Source organism: Euprymna scolopes, chromosome 39, assembly GCF_053919585.1.
Source record: "Euprymna scolopes isolate OS-2025 chromosome 39, ASM5391958v1, whole genome shotgun sequence".
NCBI lineage: Eukaryota > Metazoa > Mollusca > Cephalopoda > Sepiida > Sepiolidae > Euprymna > Euprymna scolopes.
The window spans coordinates 29,643,561-29,670,274 of NC_136520.1; the positions used below are offsets into that span (position 1 = coordinate 29,643,561).

A 26,714-nucleotide genomic window follows, 5' to 3' on the forward strand; every position below is an offset into this window, starting at 1 on the left:
GGTCAACCACTGTCCCTGTGATAGTACCTCTATGCCTGGCCAATAGGCAAAGAAGGAGTATGAAAGCCGGGCGATAGACAGAGCCTATCTCCTTAAGCAGTTTAGGTTTGCCAACCAGTGATTTGTTTGAGTCACCAGCTCTAGGAAGGTTGTCGTCCAGGACTGAAGAGGCCTCCCTCCCCTAGGTTTAGTTTCAGAGTTTTCCTTCTCCTAGACGGATGACCTGGGAAGACCTACGGGTCCATTAGCTCCGAGGGGGTTCGCCCCGCGCCTGGGTCCTAATCCAGGTATTTCTGCGACCCCGCATGGGTAGTTAATATTTATTGGTTATTTAGGTTAATATCTCCTGAAAAAATCGGGCATTTAGGTTAACTTCTACAGAAAATTTTCACTCCTCAAACCTGGTTAAAAAAGGGCATTACTATGCTTCCATATGAATCGTACATTAAAGCAGTTTTAGGTTAGTATGCATGGTATCATCCGCTTTTTTCAAAGATGCTTTTGCTCATCCGACATTGTTGTGGTTTCAGAATTTATTTTAAATAAAAAATTTAAAAATAGTTTATTACATTTACCCCGATCACTTTGATTAATGTTTGCTGTTTTTTTTTTTTTTTTGGGGGGGGGGGGTATTGTAAGCAAACTTTGCTGATTTTTTTTTTTTTTTTTTTTTTTTGTAATATTTGAATATTTTGGTATCTTCAGAATTTATTTGAAATAAATTATCTCATTTAAAACAGAAGGTCTCAGCAAAAAAAAAAAGAAACGTTTGTAAAATTTATTTTTAAACAGATTTAAGATTTTTTTTTTTTTTTTTTTTTTTTTTTTTGAGATGTGTGGATTTTGGGCGGTTTATTTGAATTCAGCAGACGATCTTTTGGGGGCCTTCTCATTCGCTGTTTTGGGTCACGTGATGTAAACAAAAAGAAATACCGAAGTTTTCTTGTTTAGTAAAATTAACAAATATAATAAGATTAGAAAATATTTCCGAGCTGTTTACTTCGGCCATTTTCTAGTCTCTGAAGAGACATTTCAACCCCTTTTTAAAATGTTTCTTCGTTAAAATCTTTATAAAAATGTAACAAGTCGAGACGGTTGATTCATTTGGGCTTTGATATCCTTTCGTAAAGAAAAAACGGTACTTGTACAGTTTAATCAAAGCATTAAAAAAAATGAAAATATCGAGAAAAACAAATAAAAGGTTATATTGTACGTATTCGTTATGGAATGAAGTTTTCCGGGGAAAAAAATCACTTAATTTCATCAAGTAGTTTTTATTTTACAGCGAAAAAAATTTATGATACCGAGCAAAAGGTTCGATTTTTAGGAAGAAAAGCTAGTAATAAAGATGGGGAGGGAGTGTCGGCGTTTTAACTGGAGTTATCTCCCCGTGGCGTGTTCAACAAATTTCTTAATGGCTGACTTCAACGCGCTCTCATAAAAACGTGTTTTTCTGCTGTAAAATAAAATCTACTTGATCAAATGTGCTATTAAAGAAACGGACTTGTTTATTGCATAAAAAATAATAAAAATTATATATATTTTGTTTAGTTTTCTCAGTGGTTAACGTTACAAACTAATTAAAAATAAAGCCCAGTTAAGACTTTGGCCCATCCTTATGTTGTCAGGCAGAGGTACAAAGTTGACTGACTTGTTTTTATACATAAAATAGCAGGGTGACCCGACATTGCCCAGGATTGAATGAGGATCAATAAATGTTTCACACTTCCATATTTTTATTGTCATCGAAATCGGTGAAATCGCCCATTTTTAAATCAAATCGATTGATTGCCTGCTCTAGTTAGGAAAACGATCTCCGTGCACCAGAATTATTTGTATATATAGTGTCCTGGCAAGCCAGATTTAGTTTTGCTGTTTTGAAATGAATTTTGCTTCAGATTTTTTTTTGGGGGGGGGGGTCTTTCCTGTGACATTGCCAGGCCACTAATAGTCATCCACATACAGTATTGTTTTGTTGTATCACAACTCCTCAGTGCAGCTAGATTAGCACCTTTCTCTAGCCATGGATCAAACCTACAACCATCGCGTTGACAGTCGGCAGCTCTAACCACAGGACCACGGATCGGTGCTAGTAAATGATTCATCAAATGCCTATTAAATAAACACTTGCCCGTCGCTTAACATTGCTAGTTTTTTTTTTTTTGTTTACAAACAAACAGATAGTAAGCTCTGCTTAATTGCTAAATAAGCAGCAAATGAAATACATTTACGATAGTGCTCAACTCAAAGAGGGTACTTAATATAGTCATCCACATGCAATACTGTCTCGTTGTGTCACAATTTATCAGTGTGGCTAGACTAGCACCTTTACCTAGCCATGGATCGAACCTACAACCACCACGTTGACAGTCGGCACTTTATGGATTGGTGCTCATAGATGATTCATCAAATGCATATTAAAGAAACACTTTGTCCAACACAATGTGCTCTTAAATTCAGTACAGAAATAAACTTAAATAATAAAAACCTATTTCTTGATGTCCTCATTGGCACATTTATACATTTAACACATAAAAAAAAAAACAACCAATGTAAACTATAATCACTTATATTACAAAAGCAAATGCTTTCTTCATTAAAAAATAGTCATAAACCTAGTTAATATTTCCCTTCCCCCCCCTTTTTTTTTTCCTAATTAATAAAATGTGTTTATATGCAGTAACTTTGCATTGCAATATATGAACATCATGACAATTATCCTTTTTGGAGTTGCCAGGAGAGCGGGTAGTTTTAGTTTATATTTCCCCCAAACCTCTGACCTTGATGGAGGAGAAACTTAAAACTTGCTGCTATGCTTTCAAATGATCTGAAATATCTCCTCTCTTTTGGAAATAGGGTACGATTATGAATATCTCCAGTATCAAATATACATTGTGAAATTTAGTTTATCAAAACCAAAGAGGGGAGATATAACATATGAGGAATATTTGGAATCAAGTCTCCCCTTGCTGTTATTTAAGATCATTTGAAACCATAGCAAGTTTTAGTCTCCTCTCTATCAAGGATAAAGGTGTTGGAGAAATATCAGATATTTTGTAATTCATGTGCAAAACTAGGGAAACAAATGACTGATGAAAACATTTTATGACTGCAAAAAAAGTGCAAAAAAAAAAAATAGGCTCTAGATTATGGATGATCCCCTTAACGTACGACCTTAAGGGCAAATATTGTGCCTCAGGATTGCCAGGCCTAGATGAAATCCTTTTTATTTGCCGTAGCTATTTGTATAACCCAAATCATACGATTTTTGTTAATGAAAATTGCTCCAGACAAGGCATGAAGCCACTTGATGTAAGGAGTTAAAAATAACAAAAACAAAAAAGCAATCAAAAACTAACCAACAATAAAAAAAATTAGATGGAATAGATTCTGACCCAGAACACAGCAATTGTTCCCCCTTTGTCAGAAACATCGCTCATGGAATGTGAGGACTAAAGAACAAAATAAGGGAAACAAGACAGAAGTAAACTCAAGGTCCACTTCATGATGTTATCTATTTCTGACGACATCAACTGCACGCAGAAATAAACAAAAAAATAGACACCAAATAGATAAAAGCAATAGATCGATAAAAATATACACAAATACATACATAGGATTATAACATTTTCAGGCACTCATATATATATATATATATATATGTGAAAATCGCTCCAGACAAAGCGTGAAACCATTTTATGTAAGGAGCTAAAAGTTTATTAATTCAAGGTCAAAGACTAACCAACCAAGTATTTGAATTCTTACCCAGGAAACAGCAATTTTTCCCCCTTTGTTAGAAACATGGCTCATGGAAAGTGAGGACTAAAAACAAAATAACACAGATTACCTGTAAAAAAATCAAATAAAATAATAATTAGAATACATTTATTCAAGAAAATCATACATTTTAAATTACGGATGGCCCTAATTTCTATATTTATAAAATGATAATGCAACTTTTTTGACTGTCTCTTTTTGTTTTTTCTTTTTTTGACAAACACATTAAATTAATTAAATTTTTTTTTAATTTAATTGGATATTTATTAAAATCATAAATGCAATATTTAAATTAAAATGTAATTTTAAAAATCTTATAATTCAGTTATGAAATTAAATTCATAATGCATTTCTGATTTTTCATAAACAAGTCGGACATTTTAATCTTTTAAAGCTAAAAAAAATTACATAATGAATTACTTTGTAACCCTTCAACCATTGAAATAATTTAAATTGTCAAATAGAAAATCATTTAAACTGGCTTTAAAATTCTTAGTAAATCTATAACTGAATTTAAAAAATTCAAATTTCAAATTTATTTAACTCCAATAATTTTAATACGTTATATTGTGATAAAATTATTTTGTACTAATTCTGTTCAATTAATAATTTCTTAACTAAATTATGATAATTACATTTAACTTTAAAAAATCTTGTTAAAAAAAGATGGACACTCTTACACAATTTGCCTTTAAACTAATTGCTTAATGTTAGGGTAGTGAAAATTCACTAGAAAAGCTTCTCTCAACATATTACGAAACAATACTTGGACTTCGAGCGAGATCACAGTATAGTATCTGTTCTGATGCTGCACTTCATCTTTTCTGTCCTCTGTCAATGGAGGAGAAATCTTTCATGAGCGAAACAATTTTTATTTTTGTTCCTATTCAGAAAGCCCCTTTTTGGAGAGCTGGATTTTCCCCACTTTAAAAATGGACCTTGTGTCTAGCTCTGCCCTCGTGGGTAGACAAGTAAATATGAAAATAATACCAAACAAGGTGGTTAGAGTTAGTTGGCTGTAAGTTTGATTAGCTTTAAGGAAGTGCTCTTATATGTACCTGTCTGTCGATATTCACTCTAATTCTTTTTCTCAAATCTCGGTCAAGTTTTCTCAAATCTCGCTGTCAACCTATAGAGATAACAGAAGTAAATATACAATCCACAATAATTCATACATTTAAAGTTTGAAATCTCCTTTTTGCTTACTTCATCAACAGTCAACACTCTGAGCTATCCGAAGCAGGTGTAAAAGTTTGAAACCCCGTTTTACACTAATTGATATTTTTTGTGTTTAAGATATCTATATCTACCATATAACAACATTTATTAAAGAGCCTCAAAGATACCGCCCCGTCTAAATAAAAAAAACCCAAAAAAAACCTGGCACATATCTCCGAATAGCATCCACGCACCAATGAACCCCCATCTAATTTGTTTTAAATAAAATTTTTAATCCCACAATAGCCCTTCACTCCTTTCCCATCTACGAACTGACTTGCTTCTTTTTGATGCTTAAAATAAATTTCAGTAGGTTTCTATTAACCAATTATTGGTTGTTGTCTAGTCCTCCATCTACCTTCCATTTTGTAGATATACCTTTTTTAAATAAAAATAACATCATACAGTGAATGTGGTATTTTGGTGACTGAAATTAGTTTAGAGAATAGATGAACTTGACAATCGACTCCCCCTCTCCATTTTACCCTAAACCCAATGGAGAAGGATCATAGGTCATTTGGACCATCCATAACTATAAAAGTCTAATTTCATAAATAAATGTGTGCTTAGGTATTATTAGACTGGGCTAGTGTTCAGGAGAGATTGAGAAAGATTATAATTAAAAAAAAAAAAAATTGTTTGTAGCCATCATTTTACAAAGCAAATTTTCACATCATACATTGCATCGTGCTGTATCTAATTCCCAACATGTTGTGCTATAAGATTTATTTTTAAAAATTCCACAGATTTTTCTGAACTTTAAAAGTACATGTTTTCAAAAATATATAATTAAAATGATTGTTTTCTTGGTGAGTTGCCAGTTTTGTTTATTTGGTTGCAATGAAATACCAACGAAAAACTTGAAAACAGTCGATGTAAAATTGTAATTTATGAAAGTATTTTTTAATTTATAGTTTTTGGCACAAAATATAGTAAAAGAAGAAATTGTTTGTATGTAAACTCGTGTGTGTGTTCACTTATATATATCTATAACAATGACAATTCTCAACCTATATACTCACCAAATTTTTAATCTACAGATTTTAAATTTGGTATATAGAGTATTCAGTCATGTGGAAAAATTTTTATGTTTACATCCAGAAAAAAGGGCTGCTAAGGGGTCAAAATTGAAAAATCGGTACGTGGGTGGGAGTGGGGAGGTCATCGGATTTTTTTTCACAAATGTGCATGACTGACTTGTTCAATGACAGATTAATTATGTTAAGAATAAGTCGGTTTGAAACACTTTTTTAAATATGTCAAGCTGGCCTAGTGGTTATTGTACTTGACTTACTATCTTTAAGTTTTGGTTTCGATCTCAGCTAGAATTTTTTTTTTTTTTTTTTTTTTACTTACTAGAAGTGAACTGTTTAGAAAAAACGATATGCACGTCTCAGTTTTTGTATGAATTAAAGTATAATATTTATGCGTATTTTATGATTGGGCAATGCCAGATGATCTGCTAGTGTACATAAAAAGAAGGAGGATACCAAGATGAAGTGACATGACACATGAATAAAACAAACAAATGGAGATTCCATTTACATCATAAATTTTTGCATATCTATTTTTCAAAATTTTTCCCATGTAAATCAGTAAATATGAACTTGCTTTTAAATATAACCGGAATTGTAAAATGTCTTTGATGATTCCTAAAAAGACATGTTTTTCAAAAATAAAAATAAAAAATAGTGCGTGTGTATGTAAAATAAAAAGTGTCTGTGTGTGTGTATATATATATATATATATATATATATATATATATATATATATATATATAATACATAAATATATATATAATGTATATAATATATATATATAATGTATATAATATATATATATAATGTATATAATATATATATATAATGTATATAATATATATATATAATGTATATAATATATATATATATATGTATATAATATATGGATAATATATATATAATGTATATAATATATATATATATATATAATATGTATATAATATATGGATAATATATATATAATGTATATAATATATATATAATTATATAATGTATATAATATATAGATAATATATATATAATGTATATAATGTATATATAATTATATAATATGTATATAATATATATATAATATATATATAATGTATATAATATATATATAATATATATATAATGTATATAATATATATAATGTATATAATATATATATATAATTATATAATATATATTATATATATATAATATATATTATATATATAATATATATTACTAGCATGGGTGCCCGGCGTTGCCCGGGTGTTTGGAGGTGTATGCTGAGCAAAAAAAAAGGGGGTAATTTTTTAAACTTTGACCCCTATTATGACCCCTGAAAATTTATTGTTTTGGGCTCAAATCAAGTTATTAAGTTAGATCCATGTCCACGGAAGCTATATCTAAAATTTAAAGTGTGTAGACCCAAAATTGTCGGAGAAGTTTGGTAGAGTTCTCAAAGCTCAAATCGTTGAACTTTGACCCCTTAATCGCCAAATTTCTGGCTAAAAACCGATCACATAGATTTTTCCAAATCTCAGTACCCTGTATATCAAATTTCGAGTCTGTAGACTAAAAATTGACAGAGTTATTTCGTAGGGAAATGTACACACACACACACACACACACACACACACACACTTTCACTTTTATAGATATATAGATTTAAAATTTGAGTCTGACAGAATGACAAAATTATATTGCAAACCGATATATTAAACAAACGAACTTCAAAGAGACAAATGAACACATAAGTAAAAACAATTTGTATTAGAAAACATTTATTATTCCACGTCTTTTTTTTTACAGACCTGACGACTGAGGTTCGCTCTTAATAAAAATTGTTTTTTATAGTCTTAATTTTGACTTCCTTTTTCATAAAAAACTAAAAAAATATCAAGAAAGAAAAGAAATTTAATTTTATTTTTTCATTAATTTCTTTCTGTGCAAAGCAATTCTTTCAAACTTACTCTGTTTCCAAAATGTTTTTATTTTATTCCCCTCCCCCTTCATTCATTTTCCTCCGCATCCTGGCAAGATTACTGTACACATAGATTCAAAAAAATAGTCAAAAACAAATATATAAATAAATGTTATCAAAGGCAAGATAAGTTACTTTTCTACCTAACTGAATATCTTTTTTGTGTTTTTATTCAATGTAATATATTTATTCAGCTCGAAAAACATACAGTGTTTACCGATGTGTTGGAAAATTCAAGATGGCGTCTCACACCCTCTTTAACACCGTAAGTTTGGGAAAAGGTGTTATAAATAAAAAACTATACAAAATACTATTAAAAACCCGCCGAATATATGTCAACCTATGTCACGGTAACATATATTGAGCGAGTTTTTAACAGTATTTTAACAGGGCACATCGTAAAAACTGACCCATTAATTTTCCTGAAGTAAAAACTATATCGTTTTTAAACTTTTAAAACTGTACATTATAAAAAGAAAACTGTTCGAGTGATTTTTTTTTTTTTTTTTTTTTACATGGGTGTCACCACTTATCAAGGCCCAGAGGCCACTCAAGGATAAGGGTTAATAGGTATACATTAGTCATTGTGATTTTAGCATAGTAAACAGTGGGAATTTTGTAACTTGGATTACTTGAAAAAGAAAACTGTTCGAATGATTGAAAATGAAAACAAAATAACAATGTAAATATATTGATAAGAAAAAAACAAAAACAAACGAAGTTTCCGTTTCAGGAACCCGAGTTTAATTTTATGTCGTAATCATTCAACTCGTTAGCGGTTTTATTCAGCGATTAGGGATAACCATACGACATATCTAATTACCAAAGCGATTTTTTTAAAAAAATTTTTTTTTATTAAAACTAAACCTGTTTAGTTTTAATGAACCAATTTTTTTAAAGCCAACACTTTAGTTATTTTGAGAGCGTGCAACTGCACCCGAAAGGTTGATTAGGAAACTCCAAATCCTTTTATGACTCGGAAAAAAAGGGCTTTTTATCGGCTTAAATGATAAACTAATGTTAAATATTAGTATTTGCCATCGATTCTGAAATAAAATGAAATCCTGACATTGTGATCATTTTTGCAGGTGTTATGTGCCAAATATTGAAATAAGAATGTTTAAATTCAATTATTGTAATTTAAGTCTTTAATTTTAAAGTCGATTTTATTTATAAAATATCTTTTTAGAAATCAATCTCAAAAACAATCTGAACAATAAATCTCTTTTGTTATGGCTAAGTTTTTGTCAAGGGTAGAAATTATAATAAACAAGTATTCATCCATGATGACATTTTACCGATTTCCTGGTTTACAGGTATTCTTGCTAAATTTCTTCGAAAGAATTGACATAAACAATACTTCAACTAAATACGTATATTTCATGCAATAATGACTTTTATTTCTTCTGACTTTTCCTAAACTAAACATAAAACATCGGTTAGGGTTAGTTTAACATTCTGTAAAAGTACCTTCCGTTTTTTTTTTGTTTGTTTTTTTTTTGTACTTCTGCAGAGAAGGTAAAAAACCGATAAAAACTGGATATATTTTTCGTGTTTTTATTCAATTTAACATGTTTATTCAGCTCGAAAAGAATACAGTGTTTACCGATGTGTTGGAAAATTCAAGATGGCGTCTCACACATTCTTTAACACCGTAAGTTTGGGAAAAGGTGTTATAAATAAAAAACTATACAAAATACTATTAAAAACCCGCCGAATATATGTCAACCGATGTCACGGTAACATATATTGAGCGAGTTTTTAACAGTATTTTAACCGGTTTTTTATTTATTACACCTTTTTCCAAACTTACCGTGTTAAAGAGAGAATCGGCCGCCATCTTGAATTTTCCAATACATCGGTAAACACTGTATGCTTTTCGAGCTGAATAAACATGTTAAATTGAATAAAAACACGAAAAATTTGCCTTTGATAACATTTATTTGTTATATATTTGTTTTTTGGCAACTTATTTGAATCTATGTGTACAGTAATACAAACCCGAAATGAATTTAAGACCACGAGTGAAATGAGAAAAAGAAGTCAGCGGGTTTGGTTGCCATAACAACGTGACGGTAGTGAACGTGTGTGTGTGCGTGTGTGCGCGTATTTCGTGTAGTTTAGTTTCGTATAATAGTTTCGTATTTTTTTAATTTGTAAATAACAAGTTATTAAAAAATTAAACCTTTCCAAGATGGACAATAAATAAAGCCATAATATTTTATGGTAAAGGTAAGAGCGTAGAAACTATTGTTTTTTAGGAGATGTGATTATTGGATTAACCAATCAGAAATCGTCTGTGGCACACACACATCTCTGTTTTTATAGATATATAGATAGATAGAAGATAGATATAGATAGATAGAAGATAGAAGATAGATTAAATGTTAAATAGATTTTGTAAATAGTACAGTTGAAATGATTAGAATATTTCCAATATATAATAAGGTCGAGGTAATTAGTTAAAGAGATTTAATATAATGTGATATGCAAATGAGCATAAGTCATTCGATATGGGGGTTGTTTGTAGAATAGTATATAAAGAAATTAGGCAAAGATTCTTATGTCTCTTATAACAGAAACATCCTAAAATGGGTTCTAATGTTTCTCTACCAGGAGAGATCTACCCTCTTACCTCCTTTATATTTCGTTGATGGTGGAGAGCTGTACACACAGACAGAAACACACGAACCCTATTACTTTATAAAAATATAGATGTATATTATATATATAAATTTTATCCACAGGTTTCATCCTTTTTCAGGAATTATAAATGTGGAGGATGATTCTTCTACTAGTTATATATATATATATATATATATATATAAGAGCCAGGTACGTCCAAGGATGGAATACTGTTGCCACATCTGGGCAGAAGCTGCTAGAAAGGACTTGTCCTGCCTTGATAGAGTTCAAAATAGACTTCGTAGCCTCGTAGGAGATGTCCTTTTCTCCTCCTTGCAACCTCTATCTCACAGAAGAGATGTTGCGAGTTTGTCTCTGATGTATCGTTATTTTCATGGAAAGTGTTCAACTGAGCTTCAATCTATGGTCCCCCCTCGCCAAACTTTCACAAGAAACACTCGTCTAGCTGTAAACACTATCAATAATTTCCCCCACTCTTTATCTGTGCCTAAACCTAAACGTAGATTCCATGAACAAAGCTTCTTTCTTAGAACTGCACGCCTGTGGAATTGTCTTCCGTTTTCCTGCTTTCCGGCTGACTACAATATGGTTGTGTTCAAGTCTAAAGTAAATAAGTTCTTAATGAGCCGTTCCATATAAGTTATTAAATTTACCAAATTTTCATTACTAATGATTACTATATTGACCAATTTCTACTGTACACTCTTTAACCCTTATCCTTGAGTGGCCTCTTGGCCTTGATAATGTGGTGATGCCTTTGTAAAAAAAAAAAAAAAAAAAAAAAAAAAAAAGTTGCACGATTTGAACCCCAGTCCAAAGTTACTGAACTTTTCAGTTGTAACTTCTATCATGTGACCAACACAAAAGCCATGAAGAAAAAGAGAATTAAGCAGAATTCTTTTAGTAACCTCTCACAATGGTGTTAAATAACCCAGACAGAACTTTGCATTTAATTGACATCCTGTTATTGATTCTCTTAAAATGCTCGATATTGTGTGGAACTCTAAACAATGTTATGATGAATATTTTTTTTTTTTATTATTCTTATCTGCGTATGAAAAGCTGAATTTTTTTTCTTTGTATTCAATGTTTTATCTTTATTCAAAGACTTCCTCAGGATGACTGATTTTGTAAGGAAAACATGGAAATTAAAATTTGAAAATTCGTGTTGCATCTATAATTTGGAAAAATGTTTTCATTTCTTTTTTTTTTTTTTTTTTTTTTTTTATTCTTTTAGTTTCCCCATTACGGGGATATAATTTTGAACCGAGACGTTCATCAGGACCCCCTCAGTCAGACCACCCTTACCCAGTTTATACAAAGGTAAGAAAATGCTTTCATTTATTTCTTTTATTTTATTTTTGAAGTTAGTGTTTTTCTCATGTTGTCCTATACTACCCAATCCTTCCAGAGCACAGGCGACAAATCTGACTAGATGTCTATTGACAAATATTAAATTGAGAAGAACATCTAAAAGAAAAGCTCTTTTTTATCTATTAACCTGCCATGTTTTGTTTTACTAAATGAAATAGGATTTCTCATCTCAAGTATTCAAAGAAATATTTTCATTTGGAGTATAAATTTATAATTCAGTTGAAATAAATATAAAATTTATTTTAATGTATTATATATTTATGTACAATAAAAAAGACAAATGTTTTGATCCAATAATGTATTATTCAGATTCTTCAACTGCTGTTCTTTTATTCTGTTATTTTCACAATGTTTCGGTCAATCTACCCTCCAACCTTCAAGTGTATCTTGTTGAAATCCGCAAGACTTGTGTCGTAGTGGATAAAGTACTTGGTAAAATTTAGTTGCAGGTTACACTTCTCTGGAGGTTCATGGTTCAATCCTCAGTGTGGACAACACTCAAAATACAATTGCAAATTACTTAGGACTTCTACCCAGTCATGGCTTACAGAATGAGAGCATGATACTCCCATGGATTAAATAAAGGGTTCTGTTCCAAATTCATGCAGATTTTCAAGTTCAGCAGAAAGATTCCAAAGTTCAACACGATAAACCTGAAGAACGGCGGAAGTTATATCGATCAAAACGTTGTGAAAATGACACTCAAGATGAGAACTGTAGTTCAAAGAATACGAATAATCAGTCCTCATCTCAAAAATTTAAAAACCAATACATATTTTCATTTATTTAGCTTTCAAAACTTGTATCCTCAGATGTGGGTCAGAATGTTGTCTATATTTTTAAATATAATTCAAATTTCTTTCAAAATCTCTGAAAATCAAACAGGCATTCAATTATGAGTCTTGATTATGTCATGAAATGGCCTATAGTATAGAACAATATTTGTCTCTTTCCTTGGATCCTCAGGGTCACAGCAAGAATTTAAAATTAATGCTAATTAATTAATGTTAATTCCCACATATATACACTTTTCAGTCTCCATTTTTTTTCCATGTGAAAGATTTTATTTGTTTGAATAAATAATTAATTGCAATTAATACTTATTGTAACTATTTAAGTAAAGTAAGTTTCTTTTTATTTAAAGTTATCTCCCCTTAATTTGAAACTTTTCTTGATAAGAGTTGTGGGGGCTGCGAGGTCACAAACTCCAGAAAAACATGTTGAATGCTGTGGTGAGCAGAGGTTGAAGTCTTCTGATGTAAACCTGCATTTTTGTACATTTACTGCACAGATTGCAAATGCTCAATCTTTGTCTTGAACCAATGATAATAAGTGTAATGATATTTATTTTAACTATTTAAGTGGCATTTTTATTGGTGCTTGTGTAGAATGATATTTTAAACCAACATGAAAATGCTATTACGTACTTGCAGGTCATGTTGAAATGAGTATAAATTACAAAAATTACAAGAAATTATCCTGTAAATGTGCTCAGTGTATTTTTAACAAAAATTGGCCTCAAATTGTGTTTGGACATTGTGGTTTTAATTATGGCAGGACAAAATTATCAATTGCAGTTACCTGCCCTGGATCTTGCAAACTCTTCAACATTAAAACACATAAAATTCGATAAAGCAGTAAATTTCATTTTTATTTGTAATTATTTTTTTAGTGGATCATATTTTTTTTTTTTTTTTTTTTTGTATTTTTTTGGAATCTATGCTAATTTCGACATGATACATAAGTACATAATAATGTTTTCACCTGAAATCCGTTGGTTAAAAATATAACTATTCTGCACAAGTACCATTTTTTTTTTTTATTTAAAGTTATCTCCTTTTGATTTAGAAATTCTGGGAAAAGTTGTGGGTGTCATATCTCAAACCCCAGAAAGACATGATTGTTGAATGATATGGTATGCAGAGGTTGAGGTTTTATGATGTGAACTTATGTTTTTTGTTCGTTTACTGCACAGATCGTGATCATCCAATCTCTGTCCGAATCCGGTACTTGGCCTACACGTCTGTCATGATGTCAATCATGTGGTTTCGGTCACTGCTTTAACAAAATTGTCCTTCTATACAAATTCACAACGAGTTTAAAACCAGTAACAATGCTTTATTTTGAAAGATTACACCGATATTTGACTTCTTCATTTATGTGTAATGTACACAAGTATTTTCTTTTAAAATCTAATCTCAAAATACTGAACCGAATGCAAATTTGTGTGAGGGGAGATAACTCTACTTGTAAACCTTTAAAGACAGATAACCCCTCTTTAATTTTCACAGTAACTAGTGTACATGTACTAGAAAGTAAGGAATTCTTTTACTTATAATTCGGTTTTTGGCCTTTTAAGTATTTGGCTTTTTTATTTTTATTTATTTTGAGGCATGTTTGTAGATTTTTTTCCACTCTCCATCATTATTTATGTATATTTATTTTTTAAAATAAAATTTAATTGAAACTATTAGGGATCTTTTTGGTAGAATTAAAGCCATAGAGTGAATGCAGTATTTTGGTGATGTTATATAGTTTAGAGTAGGTAAGTTTTTGTTATCAAAAGAATGACATTCGATGCCCCACACACACAATTTCCAAAAATTAAATATTGTGTCATTCTTAAGACAAAAAATTGTTTATTGTAATTTTTAAATTGACTTGTTTGCTAGGATCAAAGTGTAGTATTTGTTCATATACTACACTTTATCTGTTCTGTCTTTGGTTAGTGAAGGAGGTAATTTATTTTTAATTTTGTCACAATCCAGAGCACTTTTTTTTAAGAGTTGAATTTTTCTCATTAAAAACCAACCTTATGTCTAACACTGCTCTTGTAGAAAGACAAATTGTGACATGTTGTAAAATCATTAAGAATGACTTTTTTTTATTTTTTTATTATTCTGTCAAATTCCATTAGTAATAGAAGGTTCAATCCATTTAAAGTAACAAAAAATTATACAAGCAAGTTGAAAGCAGGGTTGTGGAGTCTGAAGGAGTCTGAGTCGGACTTGCAAAAATGCTAGGAGTTGGAGTTGAATGTTTTAATCTCTGAAGATTGTCTGTTAATTAGAAGATTTTTAAGATAAGGAGTCAGTCAGAATTTTTGGAATCATAGCAGTTTTAGACCTTGTTCTTTCTAATTCTGAAACCCTGGTTGAAGGATGTGTTGATATTGTTGGAGGATTGATTGAGGATAAAATTGCATAGAAAAGTTCAGTCATCCTATTCATTATAAATTATTTTTGTTTATCATCTGAAAAACTGAAAAGCTTGAAGATAAAAATTGAGCTAAAAGATCTCACATCATTGTAATTTTTTTTTTTTTTGTAACTGACTAGATGTCTATTGACATCAGTTTTCAGGATGTACAGCTAAAATTTTATGTATCTCTGACACAGGATGCATAGCTATTGGTATCAGTGCTACAGTTCTTGTCCAGAATTTCCCCTATATTAAAAAAAAATAAAAATAAAAAATCTGTACTCATGATGGAACAAAAATATCATATTCCAAAAATCACGTAAATTGATCAAGTAGTTTTATTGTTAACTAAGAAAATCAAATTTTATGAGTTATCAAAAAAGGACTCTCACATCTTAAAAAAACAAGGGCAGATAACTAAGATTATTCAAACTTGTAAAATCAGCCTTGTGATGCCTATAATTTCTTAATCACTTAAAATATTTTTAAATGATTTTCTTAATAGAAATAAAATTACTTGATCAAATTAAGTTATTTTTGGAATATGATCTTTTTGTCCCATCATGGTTACGTATGTCAAAGATTTTTCTGTATTTTTGGTTCTTAATATAGAGGGAATTCAGCACAATTCAACTTGTGCTGCTAGTAAAATAGAGCCAATAAATATTGATATAACCCATAGAGTGATAGGTATATGAATGAGAAAGCTAACAAGTAAAACATGGATGGATTGGTTGATGAAGAAAGCTTAAAATATAAGGATGGCTACTTTGATTTATTTATGTGTTCACATAATTTATAAAACGTGCAGTTGTTGCTTCAGTAAGAAATGACATCTAGAGTAGTGATAGGACGATTTCAATATTTTTGATTCCAATACAATTATTATGTTATAAATTTCTTGTGGTGTCCGTTAAACCTCTTTTTGGTGCAGGAGTGAATAATAGGTCCTGAGGTATATCATAATGATCACTGAGGAGATTGTAGACCAAAAATAAGATCAATATGTAGTTGTTGGTACTCAAAGGATTTTTTTTTTTTATTAATCGCCTTTTATAGGGCAGATCCCAGAGACCCTGCACGATTTAAGTAGAATACAATGAAGAAATCAACTGAGAAATTTCTTTAATTACTAGCAAGTCTTATAGAAATTGGCAAATGGTTATTTATGTTAACCTGGCCAGGGATTAGTATTTTCTTGTAGTAAATGAAAGAGTTAACAAATAAAACATGGATGGATTTATTGAGTGAAGAAAGTATGAAAAAAATAAGGATGGCTGCTTTGACTTACTTACGTGTTAACATAATTTGTAAAAGGTGCAGTTATTGCATCAATAGAAAAAGGCGAAAAGACATTTGCAGATAAAACATCTGTTTCCTGTTATTACAAAAAAAGATACATTTTTTTTATTATCACATCTAAAAGATCTTAATGCAAACATTTTCTGAACATGAATTGGCAGGCATACAAAAACAGCTTCAGTTTCTGATCAATTGCAACACTTGTGCATTGCATAGACACGCAAAAAATATGCGACCAGAGATCATATTTTTATTTATTTTATTTTTTTTTGTTTTTATCTCCTCATTCCAAAAAAGGAAAAGGAAATTCCTGGGAGGATTAAATCATGACCACAGCACAAATATTACATGACACTATTAACACCCCCTCCCAAAAAAAAAAAAAAAAAAAAAAAAAGAAGAAATAAGGTAATGCCTAGGAATCTCTGACAACAGAAATGGTATTACACTACTTACCCAAAGGCAGAAGTAATGCTTGTAAGCGTGTTCTTATTACAGTAGAACAGATACTACACCCTATCCTTCCCTTTGAATTGAACATTGAAAGGTAGCAGTTTCAGCTTCAAACAAACTGATGAGAAATCTTTATATTTTTATATATATATATATATATATATATATATAGTTATTACTAATAACTAACTAAATATAAACAAATTAATAAATTATCTATATAAAAGCAACAGAAAAAAGCCTCTTTAACAAAATTACTCCTGACGATGATCATTGAAAACGCTATAGAAAAATAGTTGACAAAAAATTCACTCCGCTCCGTAATATAAAATTTACCAACTGAAACTAAAAGAAATGCTTGGCAGATCAAGAAAATAAACAGTAAAATATATACTCTACAGGGAATTTTATCTTCAATCACACCCCAGAAGTACATGTTCATATAATATTGAATACGATGATGTACGAATGGATAAGTGCTTGCATTAGTAGATGTAGAAAGTTGAGGTAGCAGGAGAAAAGCAGAGGAAGTGATAAAGATGGATTTGAGAGAGTGATTAATAAAGACCTGGACAGAGATAGGTTTGTCTGAAAGTCAATTTCTAAAAGGCCATCCAATGCCTGGTAGCATGTATAATGGACATTAAACTGAATGTGATTGTTGATGAATTGATCTATTTTTATTTTCAAAATTTTACACATCAGATGTATTCAGATTGATGTGCGCACACCCACACAATATTTGACAAGATAATTTATTAATCTAGAAATTAATGATAAAAATCTAGCAGGAATAAAGTAAATTTTACATACCTCCACCTGGCCGGAAGAAATAAAGCTTGGTTTATTATCAAAAATAATTATTGATTCAAAACTGCCTGTAAAGATTATACTATCCAAAAAGGTTAGCTGTGGATGAAAATACCCTGTTGCTAAATAAACGTACTAGGAGTATGGCTACATTGACAGCAAAGACAAAATGCTAGAATATGCACTTATAGGTTGATATGAGTGTCACAAATTATTATATTACAATAGAAAAATGTGAGCATGAAAAGTAATATGGTTAAGTTTAAACATGGAAAAGTAAACAACTAGTTGTTAAACCTGGAAACAAAAAGGACAAGATATTCTAGTAAAAAAATATATAAATTTATAACTTAAAATATTGCAGCATTAAGAATTGATTATATAATGTTATAAATTGAATTAAAAAAAAAATTCTTAGCCATATTACTTTTCATGCTTGCATTTTTTATTGCAATCCATGATTTTTCTTGGCTTCCAATAAATTCACTTGTTCTTTGTTTGATTTCAGTCTTATTTCCGCCCCCCCCCCATAAACACATATGTAATAACAATGTATGTCACTCGTTTGCTTTCAATAAAATCCCCCGAATTATCTCCTTTTCATGCTTTCATTAGTGAATTAGTAGCAACAGTAGTTGCTGAAGCGATGTGGTTGCTATGGAAGCCAGTCACAAAAAACGTTGCTCACCTTATATTTTTTTACGATTTTGAACACCAGAAAATTCATCATAACTTTCGTTTTACTGAACAAAAATTGAAAATTATTTTTTTCACAATATAGCTGAGGGATGATCTATAAACTGTAATAATTGTTTGAAATTTGGTCAAAAAATGAGTGAGCGATGAAGCTTTAAAGCAGTTCTAAATGGCTAAAACTGCCACTTAACCATATATTCAAACACGGTAGTGTTTGAATGATAAACTAAGCCGAAATAAAGATTGATAATAAACTGGAAAACCATTTCATTAATTTCTGTGCATTTTCCTACATCACTAATCCCTACTCGTTCACTGCCATCGACAATAAAGATATGCCATATTTTTATGCATCAGTGTTAGAAGTCATTCTTTGAAGTACAGAAGAAATATAACAATGGTAAGAATGTTCACTAATCGTCCAGGGTTCAATTCTTAGTCGAATCATAGTAAAGATTAAAAAAAAAAATGGTACATTATACATCTCCTCCCCTTGTTTAAAACTCAGGGTGAAGATCAAGAATAAGTTGAGACATTATAAGAAAAGAGTGATGCACTCCTCCACACTTTGATGTAGCTGTGTGTGTGGTATATTATTCATACTTTTAACTATTTTTCTTCCCCCGCCCCCTCCCCGATTAAAAAAAAAAAGCACTCTAGCAATTGCTGTGTGCGCTCTTTCCTCATGCCAACAACAATGAGGATGTTTCATTATATTTCTATACATAAGTTTTTGTATTGACGCTTTTGAGCACAGAACCAATAGAACAATTGTACACTACTACAGTTTAACCTCCTCTCATATTTTTCTTGTGGCAGAATTATTTCAAAAATTTTATTCCTAAACTCCAAGTAATTTCTTGGCACGAAAGTATTTTGTATTTCTATTTTCATACAAACATTTGTGAAAGCAAAAACTTAACACCAAAGTCGTCTGCCAAAAATACTTGCCAAAATATTGAACAGAGTGTTTCCATTTTTGAATTTTGCCACACAATACAAAAATTGTTTTTGACAATGTTATATATGGATTCTCTCGTCGATTTTTATGTATGAGGGTCACGCAACAATTAAGTTGTCCAAAATCTACACAGATGATTTGTTCCTATTTACAATGCTCCCCCCCCCCCACGGGACAGAGTTGGACACCAGAGTCGTTTTTTAAAGTGGAGAAAAGGAACAAAAATTAAAATGGTCTCAGTCGTGAAGGATTTCTCCTCCACTGACAGAGAACAAGAAATTGAAGTGCAGCATCTGAAGAACAGATACTACACTTTGCGTGAAAGCTTCTGTAGAACTATCCACACATTTTGGAGCAACTGCTAATATCAGTCTGTGCAATCGAATGCTGCAGACATTCGGTTTTATATTAGTTTTCTCCGAGATGCATGTCTTAACAAAGTTTGAAGGTGCATCTCTCCTAGTTTTTTTTTTGTTTTTTTGCTTTTATATTGCACCCCCTGATACAAATCAGGAAATTTTTGATGTCCCGGTGCAGTACATACAATACCTAGTATTCTCAAATAGTCACCCATCTGATACTTGCCAGGCTCAATGTTGCTTAACTTTGATGATCTAACGAGAACCAGTGTGTCAACATGATTATGGCACACACACACACACATATATATATATATATATATATATATATATATGGAAAGAGAGAGAGAGAGAAAAACTGGAAGAATTTCCATCCCAGAAATGAGTAAAATTCATTTCTCGTACAGAAGTTTTGCACCACTTTCATGTAAACTTACAAAGATTCATGTTAAGATATAATGATATGAAAACGTTATGTTTAGAATCCATCTTCCAATTCTGATCAAAATCCATTACATGATTTGAATTCTAGAAAATATCTCAAATTTTAGGCTTAAGCTTATGAGGTCTTAAGAAAAAACTGAGATTCGGGGAATCTTGCTTAATTGGTGTCTAGTTGAAATCTGTAGTATTTGAACTTTCAGATCGTAGATAGTGCTCATATATTCTTTAAAAACACTTTAAAATACTTCAAAGAAACTGAAATTTACTGACTTTGTATTAAACTAAATATCGTCCATATTACTAACAGCTGTGTTCACAAATTAATAATAATCAGTTTATTAGTTTACAAATGAATTTTGTATATGCAAATATATAAACATATACGCATACCTAATTTTATATATATCATGAAAATCACCTCAAAAACAGTCATTTAAATATGAATTTAGAAACCAAATTGAATTAAGGTAGCAGACATTTTTGCATATAAAGAGCTCGATATCCTTTTATATAGAACTTGTGATGCTGATAACCAGACCTCAACTGGATGAGTATGAAGAGTATCGAGACCATGATTGGGCTTCTTGCCATTCGAATTCTAGTGAAGACCAATGATCGTTTTCAGTGAGAAATCAATGGTAAGCAGCTGTCGTGATAATGCAAAGTTTGTGAAACAGGTGGTGAATGCTTGAAATCTGAGGAAACTTGTTGTCACACCCAGGCACCCTTTCCATGGGATAATCGTTTCTCTTTGATACTATTCAAGATCAGACCCCTTTTCACTCTATACCCTGCCCAGGAACAGACCAGTGTCTGAGGCGCACCTAAGAGGTGAACCCCTTAATATCGCTGTGGCCTGCCCAGGTGTGAATCCCTTGCCATTTCTGTGGCTCGTACTGAAGGGGATTTAATATCATTGGGAAAAAACTTTTTTTCTCTATGACCAGTTAGGGAGCAGACCCTTCTTTTCTACAGGGGTGGACCAATTCTCTCTGTAGTCCCTTAATCTCTCCCTGGCCAGTTTGGGGAGCAGACAGTTAATTTCTCCGTGGCCGGCCTGGGGAGCAGACAGTTATTCTCTGTGGGCAGCTTGAGGAGCAGACAGTTATTCTCTCTGTGGCCAGCTTGGGGAGCTAACAGTTATTCTCTCCATGGCCGGCTTGGGGAGCAGACAGTTATTCTTTCCATGGCCGGCTTGGGGAGCAGACAGTTATTCTCTCTGTGGCCAGCTTGGGGAGCTAACAGTTATTCTCTCCATGGCCGGCTTGGGGAGCAGACAGTTATTCTTTCCATGGCCGGCTTGGGGAGCAGACAGTTATTCTCTCCATGGCCTGCTTGGGAAGTTCAGTAGCTTTTTTTTTTTTTTTTTTTTTTTTTTTTTAATTCTTTGGGAGAAACATGAAATCTAGAGCTTTTATGAAATGTATAAACATTTGCATGAAATGTACACATAAAGAATTATCTTTTACTTAACTTTAGAATTATTTATAGAAATACCTTGATTTAAAAATTAAATTTTTCATTTTCTTTGTTTCTATTTTTTTAATTTGTTGTATTAAAAAAAAAACTAAAATACGAAATTTAATGAGAATTTTAAATTCATTTTCTATAATTTTATATTTTTACCGAAACCACTTTTATATAATTTTCCTTCATAAATACACCAATTTTTAATTTTTATTTTAGTGAGAGTTGAGGACATTCATTGTATTGAGAGAAATAATATGAAAATGATACAATGGATGTGTGATGTGGAACTTAGATCTGATGACCTCAGAGGAAGATAAAACCTGGGCAGTATAAGGAGATGTGTGCAAAATAGGAAACCTTGATAATATGACCACATTAAAAGACAGGAGTGCTTAGGTTAGTAGATGGAAAACAGTTGAGGCAGTTGTTAGACAAAGACAGTTAAGTGATCAGGATGAACTTGAGAGAAAGGGGGATAAATAAAGACCGGGTCAGAGATAGATTAGCTTAGAAGCCAATTTCTAAAAGTCGTTCAACACATGCCAGCATGTAAAACAGATATTAAACCAAATATGATGATAAACAAATGGATGAAAGTATTTACGTTAGTGGATGTAGAACAGTTGAGGTAGCATCGGCAGTTGGCAGGTGATGGAAAACGAAAACACGGGAGGAAGTGATAAGGATGGATTTTAGAAAAAGAGGAATGAATAAAAACCTGGCTAGAGATAGGTTAATTTTAAAGTTTCTAAAAGCCGCCCAACACATGCCAGCAAGTAAAGCGGTTAGCTGAATATGAGGATGAGTCTTATTTTTTATCGGTGGTTGTAGTAGAGGGGTATTTATTTATAATCATTTTTGATGTGTCATGTTACTTGATGAAATTACAAGTAATTGATATCCAAACTTTTGAAGCCTACTTTTCTTGTGATTAATATATCCAGGTGGAAAGAACTAATATCAGTAGAGATAAAGCTTCCTATATATTTCTCTTTTTTTATAAAATACAACTATTACATTACATGTGAATATGAGTCTTAAAATTAAACCTTTCTCTGTCTATTTTGCAGTAACATTTTTTTAGTATAGATAGCTAAAAAAAAAAAAAAAAAAAAAACTATTAAGATTTCACAAAACTCCACAAAGTTTTTTCCTGCGATCTACTGACAAGGACCAATTCATAATTATTTTTCATCTGCATGTAACAGGACTATGCAGCATCGTTAATTATATATATATAATCAGAATGAGGTTTTTCTATATATATATATAAGAATATAACATTGCAGTGAGTTTCTATTTTTTTTTTTTTTATTTCCCCAACGCTATCCTGTAAAACTGTACAGTTTTTATTCAGTATGAACCTTGAAATTATACCTTTCTCTGCCTACCTTGCAGTTTAACATGATTTTTCTTAGCATAGAGGCTTAAAAAAATCAACTGTATTACGATTTGAAAAAACTCCAGTTTTTGTCCGCGCTCTACTACTGACAAGAACGAATCCATTTTGATTATTTTTCAACTGCATGGAACAGAACCAACCCCTTCATACAGTATCATTAGTTATAATATCTCAAAGTGAAAAAGATGACTTATTGCAGTGAGTTTTATTTTATTTTTTTGTTCCCGAACGCTGTCCTGTAAAACTGTACAGTTTTTATTCGGTATGACAAACTATGTACCAAAAATAAACAGCGCTTCCATGATCAAAGTTTTCTTCCAACATTTTCCCTTCTGTGATGAAATGCAATACTGCAGGGCTGCTTCCCAGATGAGTAAAACATGGTCATTTTTAAGTTCAATATTAACAAATTCTTGTCACAATCTATTTCAACCAATCGTCTCCCAGTTTTGCAAGGTGTTGTTCCTCGTCAACTGACAATCCCATTAACCCTTATCCTCAAGTGGTTTCTCGGCCTTGATAAGCGAAACTGCTTTCTTTTCTTTTTTTTTCTTTTTGTTTTTATTTCACGTTTCTTCAAGAAAAAAAAAAGAGCTGGATATAACTCTGGAAATGTATACTTTATAAATACAGGATTTAATTCATAATGGTAGGTATTTTATTTATTTATTTATTTTTCAAGCATATTTGAGACTGTAATGGAAGGCCTACTGTATGTTATCTGATAATGAATGAGGACTCCCGGGCACTCATGAGTTCTGCTCACAGTTCTCAACCCTATTATTATTATTAATATTAATACAGGGTGACCCAAAAAAAACAGGACATTCAATTGTTTTTCTAAGCATTTTACAGTCAACGGAGAAAAAAAGGCCAAAGACCCTAGTGTTTTGATGTGATGTTTTGAATATAATAAACTAGTTATGACCAAAGTTTCTTTCATTCGGACAAAACACTAAGAAACGGAGCCTAATTAGAGTTGGGGCCAGTTATTTTTTTTTTTTTGTTTTTTTTTTTTTTGGATCACCCTGTATTATTATATTTTGTAATATTCAGGTTTTTATTTTCTTTCGTATTTTACTCTCTTTCTCTTATATTACTGCTACTACTACTACTACTAAAACCTTTTGCCTTCATCATTTATATTTGTCATCCTGTCATTTTCTTATTCTTCTCTTACTATTCCTCCCTCTATTTATCACATCACTTGTCGCCTCTTTTGCCTCCCCTAAAATAATAAATGTTCAAATAAGCAAAATTATAAGAATTTTAATATTATATAGAAAAAGACTCCAGTTGCATGATTGCCTGTCCTGTTATTGGAATGGCCTTGGTTTTTACTACTAATATATATAAGACTAGCTTTGGTGCCCAGTGTTTCCCGGGTGTTTGGAGGTGTGTGTTGGGCAAAAAAAAAAAAAAAAAGTGGTAGTAGGCAGGGAGGCTGGAACCCGTACCATGAAGGAGGAAAAGAATGCAAAAAAAAAATTTGACATCTTTGCCGTTGCATCCATCGCCAAACCGGAAATGATGAAAGTTTAAATTAAGGCTAGTCAATCGAAAAGAGGGGATAACTTTCGAAAATATTGGCAAAAAACCCGACCCCCTTCCCTTGTAGAAAAGTGCCCAGTTGAGGATGAAGGAATTAATGCAAATTTTTCGATATTTGTCGTTCGAAGGGTCGAGTTTCAAAATGGTACCGATCTCGTGAAAATCTGTTGCCTCTGTCGAAAGTTTTAGGTAGACATGCATACATACATACATTTAAACAGATGAGATTTATATTATAGATGGCTGTTTAACATGATCTGTAATTCGATTGTATATATCTGTAAAGGTCTTTCCTATGGATATCACCTTTTAATGAATTTGTTTCTGGCTTTCCTTCGTTACTTTGGATTTACTTCATCCTTTTTGTTTCGTCTGTTTGAAATAATTTGTAAGAATATCTATTTGTCTCTGATGAGTTGTTTGATGGCAAAATTTCCCAACACTGCAATGAAATGCATGTCAGGCACTTGTGAAAAACATATGCATTCGATAAATAACATAATTTTACATTTTAAAAATAATTCAACAAAAATCAAGATTGTGAACCGATTCTGTTTTTTAGTCATTGGAATATAACTCACTACTGTATATATATATATATATATATATATATATATATATATATATATATATATATATATATATATATGAATGAACTTTTTTAAGAAAATTTTTGGACGATTGTTTGATTTATTTTGTTTATAATTATTGAACAATTCAATTATATAGTGACTGTAATGTATTGATAAAAAACTATTGTGTTGATGAGGAAATTTAATTTTACCGTATATTCGCAAACTTATAATTTAAATGTACTTTATGATATAATACAGAATCTCTGCTGAAATAAATTTGATGGATTACAATCTTCCAGAATGAAATTTTCTCTAATCAGTGAGAGTAAAGTGTTAGCAGCTAAAAAGATTTCTGCTGCAAGACTGGAAATCTTGCATCCTGTAGAAAACTCCAAACATTAGGTTTCTCATCCTTTCATAGGGATCTCCTTGAACAGCACACAATCATTTAAAGCCTAACAATTCTTTCAAGTTTTTTTTCTTTTACATGAAACTTTTACAAAATATATAAAACTAAACTAGGAAATTTGACTTAAAAATTACAACAATATGAACAAATTTTTTTTTTTTTTTTTTTTTTTTATTAATAATGACAAAAAATAGTTTTAAATAGAATCCAGTTTTTATTTTTTCATAGTATATTCACAAACTTATAATTGAAATGTAATTTATAATATAATACAGAATCTCAGGCGAAATAAATTTGATAGGTTAGAATCCTTTTTCAGAATGAAATTTTCTCGGATCAATCAGAGTAAAGTGTTAGCAGTTAAAAAATGTTTGCTAACTGACTGGAAATTTTGCCTCCAGCAAAAAAATCCAGATGTTAGATCTCTTGGCATGTTATAAGAATGGTATTGAAGAAAAAGTTCATTCTACTTCATGTATGAGATTAAAGTGTTCTAATTTATCATAAACTATGGAATTTAAGTTTAAGTAAGATTAATACACATGCACAATAAAAGAAAATATGTGTTGCTACTGTTGTCATACAAGATTTATCTCCCTTAGCACACAATCATTTTGGGCTTAACAATTTTCTCAGATCAATTATAGTAGAGTGAAAGTAAAAGAATCCAAATGTTAGATCTCTTGACCTGTTATAGGGATGACCTTGGTATAAATTACTTTATTATACATCAAAGCATCTCTAAGAACCTCTGTGTATCATGCTTTAAATTTGAAATAGCATTTTTAATTGCTGTTATTGCCTACATAGTCCCAGATATTTTGCTCAAAGTAGGTATCCCAAACCCAAATTTTATTTTCATTAATGTGGCCACATAAATCTTTGCAAAACAAACAATGATATCAAATTTATTTTTGTAGCTGCGTTAACCACCAAATTATCATCGTTCAAGGTTTGCTGGAAATTAAAAAAAATTGTTTGTGTGCTATTGGTCCAAAAGCCATGTAAAAATGCAGATTTGAACAAGTGAAAAATCCTTATATATGGAAGCAATAATTATTAGATCAAATCAGCC

The 26,714-nt window shown here is 31.1% G+C and overlaps 1 protein-coding gene across 15 annotated transcripts in view; it reads left to right on the forward strand.

The window, feature by feature from the left end:
- LOC145263693 (5'-AMP-activated protein kinase subunit gamma-1-like) overlaps positions 1 to 26,714 on the forward strand; it is an 812,476-nt gene that overhangs the window by 699,130 nt on the left and 86,632 nt on the right. For all 15 annotated transcript variants that reach the window (XM_080120636.1, XM_080120635.1, XM_080120622.1 and 12 more), the window contains one exon: positions 11,870 to 11,955. In XM_080120636.1, the coding sequence (XP_079976762.1) occupies positions 11,870 to 11,955 (86 nt within the window). The remainder of the gene's footprint in view (positions 1 to 11,869; positions 11,956 to 26,714) is intronic.